Genomic DNA, 12,570 nt, shown 5'->3' on the forward strand with positions numbered 1-12,570 from the left:
AATAACACTTAATCCATGTTTCACCCGCAAACGTAGCAGATTCCACCCGAGGGTTCCCCTCACAGCTTTTTCTAAACCCAGAATCTACAGGAAATGGATCTCCTGCTTGAGCAGGAGGCTGGACTAGAAGATCTCCAAGGCCCATTCCAGCTCAATTCTGATTGTGATTGTGATTCTGAAATATGACATCTAAGAAAGATGAGGGGTAACAAGCTTGTAAATACTTGCTGACAGGAAGATTGGAAGTCATTCATTTCTTCACTTCTGTTTATTCTTACTTTTATTTCTTGCAGTTTTTCTTTTTCTTTTGTTTTTTCTTTGGATTTATCTTTTCCTGTACAAAAATATCTTAATAAAGATTTATTAAAAATGTGTATAGGAATGAAAACATTATCATATAATATATGATAATAATTATTATTAAAACAGATTCTGGCTAAATAATAGGAAGAGCATATAAGAAGGAAGAGCAGCTTGTCAGTGAACTTCTTTGTAGGGAAAACAAAGTTTTAGTGGAGTTATATGGTGTTAAATTATTAGAGAACTCCCCTGTTACAAATTTCACTTTCCTGAGGAGAAGTATCCCAAATATTGGAGAAGGTAACATTCATGAAATACTGTCCCCATATTCTTAAGCACCCCATTCATTTTGCCTCAATTATCTCATTGATAAGAGATTATTTGCTATTTGCTATCAAGTCAGTGTGGACTTTTTAGCCAACATAAAACCAGGTTTCCTTTGGGAAGATCTCCCTCAACCAGGTTTTATTTCATATTTTCTCACCATGTGATTTTCATATTAAAATATGGGAGTAATTTAACACTTCCCTTCACTGAAGTCTTAATGAATGACCACTGTCTTCTCCTGCACATATGAAATCATGCCTTGGCCATTGGCACTAAAAGGATCTTCCACTTCGATCATCTTCCTATGTTCCTGTTGCCCATAATATTTTGGATAGCTGGGCAGTTGGGCAGATCTTCTTATCTTGGGCAATTCTAATGAGAAATTTTCTCTCTCTCTCTCTCTCTCTCCCCCCCTCTCTCTATTTCTCTTTTTCTCCCTCACATCTCTCCTCCCCCAGAAACATGCCCCCCCTCACTAAATTGATAGATTAAGATTTTGGGTGTGTGTGGGGGTCATTATTGTATTTATGAACTAATTGCCTCACTGACTGTACTAGATCTTGATGCCCTTTACCCAATCATACACTTGTTATTGCCTAGACTCAAACATTTAACTTGCTTCTGTTCCCAATCCCTGGCTAGACTAGACTAGACTAGACTAGAACCAGAACAGAACAGAGCAGAATAAAATAATAGAGTTGGAAGTGACCTTGTAGGTCTTCTAGTACATAAAAAGCCTTGTTTGCATCTATTTACATAAAATCAAAAGGAGGGAATCTTCCCTTCTTTAGGTCAATCCTTTTGTCCTGCAGAACAATAAGAAAAAATGTGCTTCAACAGAAAGGTGTCCCAGTCTGATTCAAATGTACCTTTAGGAAATCCTCACATACTCAACCCCAGCATCCATGCACACCCACACGCTTTCCCATACACTCAACATCAAAAAGGAAGGGCTCTATTTGGAAATTGCTTCCGGATTTTATGCTTGCAATGAAAAAAAATGAAACTTTCATTTTGTTTTTGCTGTTTGTTGCTATAGAAATGGCTAGCATATACTGTTGTGTAAAAGTAAAAAGTTGAGGTAATATTATTTTCTATTGTGCTAAAGAGAGTTGGAAGTCGATGTCTTTTTCTTTCCTTTTCCCTCTATATAAGATATTTTCTCTTTTCCCCCTTCTCTCCAGTTTTCTATTACTTTTTAAAATTTCTCTTTGTATTTTATATTTTGATAAACTAATAAAATGTATTATAAAAATAAAAAACATCAAAAAGAAAGGAGAAAACACATTTATTATAACTGGGAGTCCATTTCTACCACTTAAAGAAATGACTCATTGGTGTGTTTATTATTTTATTTAAAAAACATTAAAGTATCAAAAACCATTAAAATATCAAAAACCATTTGCCACATAACCCAAATTTAAGTTACTATTTTATTTTGACATCATATGTTCTTTTGTATTCAGATCTGGTCTTAGGAAAATAATGTAACATTTGGGGAGAAAAATTAATAGCAACAGGCTAGCGCTGGAAGCCAACATGGAGAAGACCTGCACGGCTACCATATACTTCCCCTTGGTGCTCAGGTAAGTGGGTACAAAGGATATCCAGACGCTACAGAAGACCATCATGCTGAAGGTGATCAACTTGGCTTCGTTGAAGGCCCCAGGTAGATTCCTGGCTAGGAAGGCCATTGTGAAGCAGATGATAGCCAGGAAGCTCATATAGCCGAGGGCAAGATAGAACATGGCACGAGAGCCTTCATTACATTGAAGGATGACCTCAGCAGATTCTGAATACATGTCCGACTCAGGGAATGGGGGAGAGGTGCCCAACCAGATGCTGCAAAGGACAACTTGGACTCCAGAGCAAGAAAGGATGATAGAATTGGCCATGCTCTTCCCTAACCATCTCTGTACATTATTCCCTGGTTTTGTGGCCAAGAAGGCTAATACCACCATGACAGTTTTGGCCAAGACAGTAGAAATGGCAACTGTAAAAATGTTGCTGAATGCTGTTTGTTGGACAAGGCAAGTGGTTACTTTTGGTTGACCAATGAATAAGAATGAGGTCAAGAATGAAAACAGAAGGGAGATGAGGAGGATGTAGGAGAGATCACGATTGCTGGCTTTGACCAAGGGAGTTTCTCGAAATTTAATGAATATTCCAAAGAGAAAAATGGTTGCCAAAGACAAGAACAAGGCAAGGGAAGCTAGCATGATCCCCAACATTTCTTGGTAGGATAGGAAAGTTTCCATCTTAGGTATACAGTCATCTTGGCTGAGACTTGGATGCTGATCTGCTGGACATTTTGTGCATCGTTCAGCATCTGAAAAAGAGCAAGATTAATATCTATCATAAAGCAGATGCTTTCATCAGATGCATAGCTGGAATGAAACTAGTGATGATATGGATGAATATGTGGGGAGAAAGGAAGTTTGCAGAAATGCTTAGCAAATTTAAATAGTATAATGCAAAGGACAATTGCCACAATTGTCCTGCCACCAATGACCCATGGACAGATACTTGTTGGGAATTCCTGTAACAGACTAGTTCAAGCACAGGAAGGAATAAGGGAATATTTTAAGGAGAAAGGTATTTCACAATAAATTCAGCTCTTGGTCTTCTGAAAGGATTATGTGAATTTGGATTTCCAAAAGTTGGCCTCTGCTGAGTATTCTGCCTTTTTAATATTTCCCAAAATGTTTCTTTCTCTGGATTCTTCCCACAGGACAATGTGACCTGAACTGTCAGAGAGGGGAGGGAAAGTTTTACTCTTTTAACTATCTGTTTCCTGCCATTGCTTTAGAGTTAGCTTTCCTTCAAAACTTGCCAGTTTTTGCCTAATAAAGTGAATATTGGAGTTTATCATGTCTCTAGTGTTTTGCTTGGTTGGGCTTATTCAGCCGGAATATGACAGAGAATGTCTACCATTTTTCATCAAAGAACAGGAAGGAAGGAAGGAAGGAAGGGAAGGAAGGAAGGAAGGAAGGAAGGAAGGAAAGGAGGGGAAGGGAGGGTTGGGAGCGAGTGAGGAAGGAAGGAGGGAAGGAATAAATCATTGTTGGAATTGTGGCTGGACCTGTTAATAAAAGAAATCCGGGATTCTACTCATGCATTAGTTGATCAAGGAAAGTAGGAGAGGAGAAAAGAGGAGAGAAGGGAAGGAAGAGGAGAGGAGAGGAGAGGAAAAGGAGAGAAGAGAGGAGAACATCAGAAATTCTCCATTTCTGTAGAGACACCAAGAAAAAATACCAGAGGTTCACCAATAAATAAGATGAAGAAAAAGAAATGCCATTTCTCTTCTAATCCCAATTCTTGATTAATCTCCTGTTTTAAATAGCCTGCTCTATATTTAAATCACGAGACTATTTCTTGTAACTCCCTATAAATTATACATATTAAAAGAAATTATTTTTTAAAGTCAAGTTTAAAAATGCCTGTCAAAACTTGCTTTCATGAAGAAGTCATAGGCCATGGTCTTCCCCAAAATGTTCCTTTTTTCTCTGGTATCACTAACCTTCCATGGTGGAGATGGTTCCTTCTGGACAAGGAACACAATTGTAGCAACAGATGGGTTTCCCTTCCAAAACCACCTTCATGAATCCAGGATGACAGCTTTCCACACACCTGGAAGTTGGTAGGCTCTGAAGAATGAAAGGAAGTACACCCAGATCATCAATGTATTTGTATCTGTATCTGCATCTGCATCTGCATCTACATCTACATTTATAGCTATTTCATGAAAATCGAAGATCTTATTTTTTGTGACCAACTGAATAAAGATGATATTTGCACTGTTCAGAACTTGATCAGCTGACATGAATACTCAAAAGCAATAACAGAAGCCCAAAACTGTAGTCCTGTTTTTGCCACATTTAGTAGAATAAAATAAACATTAATTGCAGATTGTCAGCATTTGTACCTGTCCAATACTCCTCTGGTCAATGGTAACTTTAAAATCCTGAGTTGTCTGTTTTTCTAGACTTCCAGTTTTTGTTCTCTTGACAGATTTGTTTGGGAAAACAACCCAGTTCACAATGTTCAAGTCAGCCGTCAAATCTCCTTTCTCATCCAAATATACCCCATCTATGGAATTATTGTGAAACTGAGGGCTCTGAAGGAAAGGGTGAAGCTGGAAAGAAAAGGAAAAGAAGAGTTTAGAAAGTACATCAGAAATATTTGTTTGTTTGTTTGTTGGTAACCCACCTTTAATACTTTTACAAATAACTCAAGGTGGCAAATATATGCAACACACCTTCCTTCTCCTATTTTTCTCACAAAAACAACCCTGAGAGTGAATTGGGCTGAGAGAGATTGACTAGGCCAGTGGTTCTCAACCTTTCTAATGCCGCGACCCCATAATACAGTTCCCCATGTTGTGGTGATCCCCAACCACTTATACATCACCGGGTGCCAGGGGCGTGGCCAAAGAAAAGGGGGAAAAAATGGCAGACAGCCTTGCTTGGCGACCCCCGTGAAATGGTTGTTCGACCCCAAATGGGGTCCCGACCCACAGGTTGAGAACCACTGCACTAGGCCAAGATCACCAAGCCGACTTTCATAGCTAAACTTGGTCCATATTGGGAGAGATCAGAACATTTCTCTCTCTCTTTCAAAAAAACCAGATTCTATTTTCAGTTCCAAACTTGGTTAGGAGTGTATCAATAAACATAAGATTTTTATTTGGATACATGAGCTGGAAGGTGACAAAATTATTGCAAAAACAAGGATCAAGGGAAACGGAAAATAAATAGATGGGAAAGATAGATTGCAATTAAGTTGGATCTGAGTTTCAGGATAATTTAATTTTTCAGACTATATAATCAAGGCATCCACTAAGAAAACTGATTCCCATTTGCAGAAGATACTGTACATGCCTGACGGGAAAGACATACCTGCCAAGCCGTCAGCCTTGGGGCTTCTAGCTTCATGCCTCTGTTCCTCGCTGATCTCTTGAATGTGGAGATATGAGCTGAATGTAAGGCCCTTCCCACAGCCCAGATGGTGCTGTAAGTCAAGTAACTGTCCATAGCCAGGATCCGATCAATCTCCTCTTCCCTCACAGCCACCAGTTCTTCTCTCTGTCTGCACCGTCTCCAGACTTTCACCGAAAAGGCATCCTTAGTGGAGGAACACATAAAGGTTTTCTTTGCAAAGTTAAATACTGAGTCAACGAAGAGACTAAAAGCATCGTAGTTTGCCCATTTCCTTTTCTGTATCAGGAAGGAAAAAATGCCACCAATGTATTTAAAGGAAGCGCTGGTAAACATCAGCTCAAGACTGAGATCCCAGTGTGCTGTGGTAATCCAGACTTTCTCTACAATAGGTCCCTGAAAATGTTGAAGTATTGATTGTAGAATCATAATTCCCAACGGAAATGAAATTATCTCCGAACCATAAACAGCGACATTGACTTCTCTCCACTTATAATATTTGTTAAGGGTTAAAACTAGCTGATACAGATTTAGTGGAAAGGTTTGATAGATAACTGCACAAATGCCATTCCTTAACATCAAAGAAGACAACGTCCTCATGAACCTTTCTCCCTGGTCAGTTTCTGGAGCAACAAGACCAACCATGGTCCACTTGAAATAGAGGAGCAGCTTGACCATCCCTGGGTACTGGACTCCCTCAGTAGGGAGCATCGGGTAGAAGAAAGGAAATTGAGTTTTATCCCTCAAAATCTGGGAAGCCAAACTGTAACTGATCTGAAAAGAATTAACAGAAACCAGAGTCGGAAGGGACGTTGGAGATCTTGTAGTCTAACCTCCTGCTCAGGCAGGAAACTCTATATTATTTCAGAAAAATGGTTGTCCAATCTCTTCATAAAAACTTCCAGTATCCCACAACTTCTGGAGGCAAGTCGTTTCACTGATTAATTGTTCTAACTATCGGGAAATTTCTCCTTAGTCCTAGGTTGATTCTCTCCTTGATTAAAGATTGAATTGAAGATGATGTTCTTTTAAACGTAACAAGCAAAATGTAATTCCTCCAATTTCCTTAATAAAACTCTGCTTGTCAATTAAAGCAGAGGATGTTTGATTCAAGTAAGACATACCTGAGGGATTTTGTAGGTGCCGAGCATGGTTGAAATCTGGATGGAGATGCCAGTTTCAGCCCCTTCCAGAACAGCTACTGAGTTTCTCTGCCATCCACACCTGTAGTTGGGAACATTGGCCTCCCCATCTGAAAGCAGGTCCAGCAATGGATCTGAAGTCATTTCTACCTTGAAGAAAATTTGATAAACATTGTAACCCAGAGTGATGTTAGGTAAGAGATGGCCATTCTTGTCAATCTCCTCAGTGGCAAAAAGGAAGGGCAGAAATTTCCAATAATGATTGGATGATGGTCTGCAGGTACAGAAAAAGAGACATGAAAATAACATACAACTTTGTTCCATGATAAAACTGTTCTCTTCATCCACCCATCACAATTATTCTTCCAAACGATTTGCAAACAGCCAAACTATTACCAGAAAGGGGGGGGGATAAAAACAATAGAAAATTTTGGATCCCATGCTAGTTTTAGGAACAATTCTATTTGGTTACACTAGCATCACTTTACTTTCCTATATTGGTCTTCAAGCATTTTATATTTGATAAATTATTTCTTCTGTCTGAGTGAGGGTGGGTGATATACACAGATAACTTCCATGTTTTGGTACAGCTCTACGATCCTATCAAATAATTTTAAAGTTAGGAAATTGAATGGCTAAAAACACTATTTATTATTAGCCCTTGCACATTCTTCATATGATAAATTCTTGTGGAGTTGGACCAAACTTATTGAGAATTCTTTTTGTTGTTTCTGGGGCTGTATTTTTTTTCTTTCTTGTTTTTTATTTCTATTTCTTTTAATTATACGCTCTCCAGAGTCACACGGGTGTATAAATTCCAACCAATATAATAGAGATAACATTTTCATTTGTTTAAAATGTTTCATTGTTAAATCCCTGGCATGAACTCTTGAATGAGAATCAGAGATAACTCTCTGAATGGTTATATTCCTAACTGGGATGCTTTGAAACCAGCAGTAAATTTTGATGTGGATAAGCTAGAGTGGATTTATCTCATATCTGAGGCAAAGAGAAAATACAGCATCCCTCTGTGGTTAAACCAGGTATCCCTTGGAGTCCAGCTCAGCTTAGAATTCAGCTAGAAGAGAAAGGACCTCTGTGTTTACACTCTAGCTCTGCTCAGAGGACAGAAAGGAAATGGAATGGGGGCAAACATCGTGATTGGATTCTTCGACTTTACCACTCACAATGAGCTTTGTCACCTGCAGTGTGCCACAGAAGGCAGAATCAGAAAGTAGTTTAGCAAAAGGAGCTACATCAAGGAGAGAGAATCTTGTGTTTTCAGAGAACTAGAACTGTAGACATTCAATGAAAATGGAGTGGCTCCAATACAATGCAGGACTTACTTAAGGAACATTATTGAAGGACTTCTGTCAAAGCTTAATGATTCAAACCTAGTGTCCCTTGCAGAGATTATGCCGCTAATGAAATAATCTCCTGATTTGTAGTGATTGTCTGGGTCCACTTCACCCTGCTCCAGAGTCAGGAGACATTTGGCTTTGTGTATCTCAGAGGCTCCCCTCCGCCACAGAAGCAGAATAAGCTGAAGCAGTAGCAACATGATTTGAGCCTTCTCTGTGCCACCTGTTTTTTTTTAAACAAAATATGAGATGAGGAAAACAGAACACTTCCAGGAAAGTGGCTTCAAATGCTGTCAGAGCCCAGCCAAGAGACATAAACACAGTATTTGCTTGTCCTGAAATCAGCCCCAGATTCCTTTTCTGTCTCCAGAGTCATTTATGCATCTAGTATTTCTGATACAGACTCCTCTCAACTTTTCATGTGAGTCTTATATAGATATCAAACCAATTTCTGACTTGTTTGTGTAAAATTTTCTGAAAGTTTGCAGAAACATCTCTAGGGTCCTAATCTAGACAACAAAAATTACTATAATTTGGATAATTGCAAAAAAGAGAACTATCTGAACACTGAATGAGTCAATAGGAAGTGCCCAAAGGGAGAACTCAGAGTTGTGGTCCCAAACCTGGAAAAGGGGCCAGTGAAGGAAACTGGAGAATTTTGCCCCAAATTTTTATATGTATATGTATGTTTTATATACACATACATATCTATTCAGATTTCTTTTTGCTGACAAATCACTTTTGCCTTGCAGCCCCTCAACTAGGGGCGTTAACCAGGCTCAAGTCGCTACTGTGATACATTACAAATTTCTGGTTTTAGTGAAGTGTTAAAAAGTTCAACCACTTTACTGGCCTATAAATCACATGATTCCTTTAAAGTAGTCATTTTTTTTGTTTTAGTAATCAACTTACAAGGTTTCATTGATTAGCAAACAAGACAGATTTTTTTTCTCTACACAAGAGATTCTTTGTAATTAACTTCATAGTCTTTAAATCAGTTTCACAAAGTTGCAACAGTTGCAACAGTCCCGGGCAGTTGCAAGCTGCCCGGGACCAGACTGGCTGGTGCCAGCACTCACGCGCATGCGTGAAGTGCAAAGCCCACCAAATGTTGCCGTTTGGCCCGGGGATTGTCTTTGAGAGGGGGAGAGAGGCTTGTGGTGCAGCAGTTAGAGTGCAGTACTGCAGGCCACTTTAGCTGACTGTGTTCAGCAGGTCAGCGGTTCAAATCTCACCGGCTCAAGGTTGACTCAGCCTTCATCCTCCGAGGTTGGTAAAATGAGGACCCAGATTGTTGGGGGCAATGTAAATATATATATATATATATATATATTATATATTATATATATATATATATATAAGTCTTTGGTTGTTCGGGTTTTCTCCCGCGTAAAATTGGAAGTGTCTTGGGCAACGTTTCGACGAAGTCACATCGTCATCTTCAGGCTGGTGTTTTTAGCTTCTTGCTTTGAGCAGCAAAAAATATATATATACACATTGCTTACTGGTGTACACCGCTTAGAGAGTGCTTGCACTTAAAGCGGTATATAAGTCTCATAAATAAATAAATAAATAAATTGTGTGCCTCGGTGTTGTAACAGAGCTGCTAGTCACCAATAAAGAGGCTCCTGAGAACTACCAAATGACTGCTGAAGTTATTTCCTTTCGCGAAGGACTCAACACAAAGCATTTATAAAGTTTTCCAAAAACAACTCTAAAATCACCTCTTTGCTGTATATTACAAAAGATTACAAAAAATAAAGATTTTACAAAGTTGGAAAGATGTGACATTATTGTTATTATGTGATGTCTCCTATTGACATCACCAATCAAGGAGGTGCCCAAAGGGAGAACTCAAAGTTGTGGTCCCAAACCTGGAAAAGGGGCCAGTGAAGGAAACTGGAGAATTTTGTCCCAAATTTTTATATGTATATGTATGATATATATACATACATATCTATATGCATATCTATATATACATATACATATGTGTTTTCTGAGGTTTTCGCGGGTGTTTGTATGTAGGTCTTTGGTTATTCGGGTTTTCTCCCACATAAAATTGGAAGTGTCTTGCCCCACCACATACATCGGACAAACCAACAGAAGAATAAGTGCACGCATTGAAGAATACAAGAACTCAGTCAAAAAAGAGGAACCAATTTCTTCCCTGATCCAACACTTAAAGCCACAGGACATGAAATTGACTTTAAAAAGACCAGAACTATTGCCAAAACTGAACACTTTAATAACAGAATAATCAGAGAAGCCATTGAGATAGAAAAACGCCACACAGCATGAATAAACGAGATGATACCTCCGGCCTACCAGCCATTTGGAAACCCGCCCTTATTGACAAACGAGTCCCTAACACAAAGAATGACACCAGACCCACACTCACGAAAACCACACAGGATGTCACCACCACACATCTATGCAAAAAGCAAACCCAAACCCACACTGATGATGAGGCATGACCACAAACCAGAAGCCAGACCACAGCTGCATCATTACCCACTTTAAACCCCTCCAATCCATACCTGAAGCAAACTGACACCCACCATGAAGATGAGGCATGACCACGAACGTGAAGCCAAACAACAGCAATGCAGCTCACCATCTCAAATTCCCCTGCAACTCAGACTAACCCAAGCACAACAAAGCCCCCACCCAAACAGAACACTCCCCCTCCAATCAGACCACAGCCAACCCCCCATCCAATCAGAACACAGCCAAGCCCCTAACCAATTAGAACACACCTTCACCCAATCAGAATACAGCCAAGCTCCACCCAATCAGATCATACTCCCATTGGCAGTTAAAAGGAAGAAACAGCTACGATCACACATTGCTCCTAGAAGCACGAAGCCGAAAACACCAGCCTGAAGATGACGAATGGGACTTTGTTGAAACGTCGCCAAGAAACTTCCAATTTTACGCGGGAGAAAACCCGAATAACCAAAGACCTACAAATGCATATGTATGTATACATACATACATATACACAGACACAGATATAGGCACACACACATATATATGTATGTATGTATATATATGTATGTACATGTATATTTGTGTATGTATTTGTACATATATGTATATGTATATAACTTTGTACACCATAGGTGACCTCTTTCATCATGGGCACCATCAATTGTTGGGCTTCCTGAAGGCTTTCCTCCAACAATGTTATAAAAACCCTGGCTACTCAAAGCTAGTTCTTGCTCTTCTCCAGTAGCTTGCAGGCTACCATCCAAGCTGGAGGGTCCACTGTTGGTATCCATATCTGAGTCATATTGAGTTATTGCCATCAAGTGTTTCAGTGAGATTTTTACAGGGTAGTTCACCACTGCCTTCCCTAACCCTCCCCATTTTTCCAGGCTTGGGATCAACTGCGTTCCTCTCTTCTTTAATTTATTTTAGTAATTTAGTTGACCAGTTAGATATTCCAGATTATCCTCACCTAATTTGGTGGGAGATGTCTCCTTAGGCTGATGATGCTAAGTTCTTGAGTCCCAATACTGCAAAGAATCCCAAATGCAGATAAACTATGATATAAGTAAAATAAAAGCATTTTCATAGAACCCTCTTCCCACAATTATTTCTGGCATATCAGTAAGATTCCCATTGCCGAAGTCTCATGTTTCAAATACCTGGCTGTGGATTTTCAGGACTCATATAGGCTAAGAGCACAGGACAAATAGGATACTTTGACTGTTCAAAAGAGCTCAGCTGCTATCTTGTCATTCTACTGGACAAGGATAGGAGAAACTATCTACCAGTTGGCCTTCAAGGAAAAGCATTGGCCCACTTGTTATATCTTCAGTTCTTTAGGCATTGAATGAGACAGAGTGTTGAAATAGCAATAAGTTTATTAACTCAGAACAGAAGCAGCCCTAAAGGCTGCTGCACAGCTATTTATACAGTGAGCCTCTAGGTGGCAACCAATAGGTTTAAAGTTACAGTTTCCCGCCCCAAAACTCATTATCAACTTGGAGACAGCCAGTCTGGCTTTCAGTAACAGCAACTGTTAAACAATACAACAATGTAGGTAATAGTAATGGTAGTAAAGTTGGAAGGGATCTTGGAGGTTATCTAGTCCAACCCCCTGCTCAGGCAGGAAACCCTACACCATTTCGGACAAATGGCTGTCCAGTCTCTTCTTAAAAACTTCCAGTGTTGGAGCATTTACTGCGTCTGGAGGCAGGCTGTTCCACTGATTAATTGTTCTCATTGTCAGGAAGTTTCTCCTTAGTTCTAGGTTGCTTCTTTCCTTGATTAGTTTCCACCCGTTGCTTCTTGTCCTGCCTTCAGGTGCTTTGGAAAATAGCTTAAATTCCCTCTTCTTTATGGCAGCCCCTGAGATATTGGAATACTGCTATCATGTCCCCCCCTTGTCCTTCTCTTTGTTAAACTAGACATACCAATTCTAGCAACCGTTCCTTATATGTTTTAGCCTCCAGTCCCCTAATCATCTTTGTTGCTCTTCTCTGTACTCTTTCTAGA

The 12,570-nt window shown here is 39.5% G+C and overlaps 1 protein-coding gene across 1 annotated transcript; it reads right to left on the reverse strand.

Moving 5' to 3' along the window:
- Positions 1 to 2,060: 2,060 nt before the first annotated feature.
- LOC120311320 (vomeronasal type-2 receptor 26-like) lies at positions 2,061 to 11,375 on the reverse strand. Its single transcript, XM_039350683.1, has 7 exons — positions 11,183 to 11,375; positions 8,053 to 8,290; positions 6,689 to 6,980; positions 5,490 to 5,750; positions 4,553 to 4,762; positions 4,148 to 4,274; positions 2,061 to 2,956 (listed from the first exon to the last, which is right to left on the reverse strand). Exons 1-7 carry the CDS (start codon positions 11,373 to 11,375, stop codon positions 2,061 to 2,063), a joined length of 2,217 nt encoding a protein of 738 aa, XP_039206617.1.
- Between the last annotated feature and the right edge of the window lie 1,195 nt (positions 11,376 to 12,570).

The sequence above is a fragment of the Crotalus tigris genome, unplaced genomic scaffold, assembly GCF_016545835.1.
Source record: "Crotalus tigris isolate CLP2741 ecotype Arizona unplaced genomic scaffold, ASM1654583v1 scf7180000018348.16728, whole genome shotgun sequence".
NCBI lineage: Eukaryota > Metazoa > Chordata > Lepidosauria > Squamata > Viperidae > Crotalus > Crotalus tigris.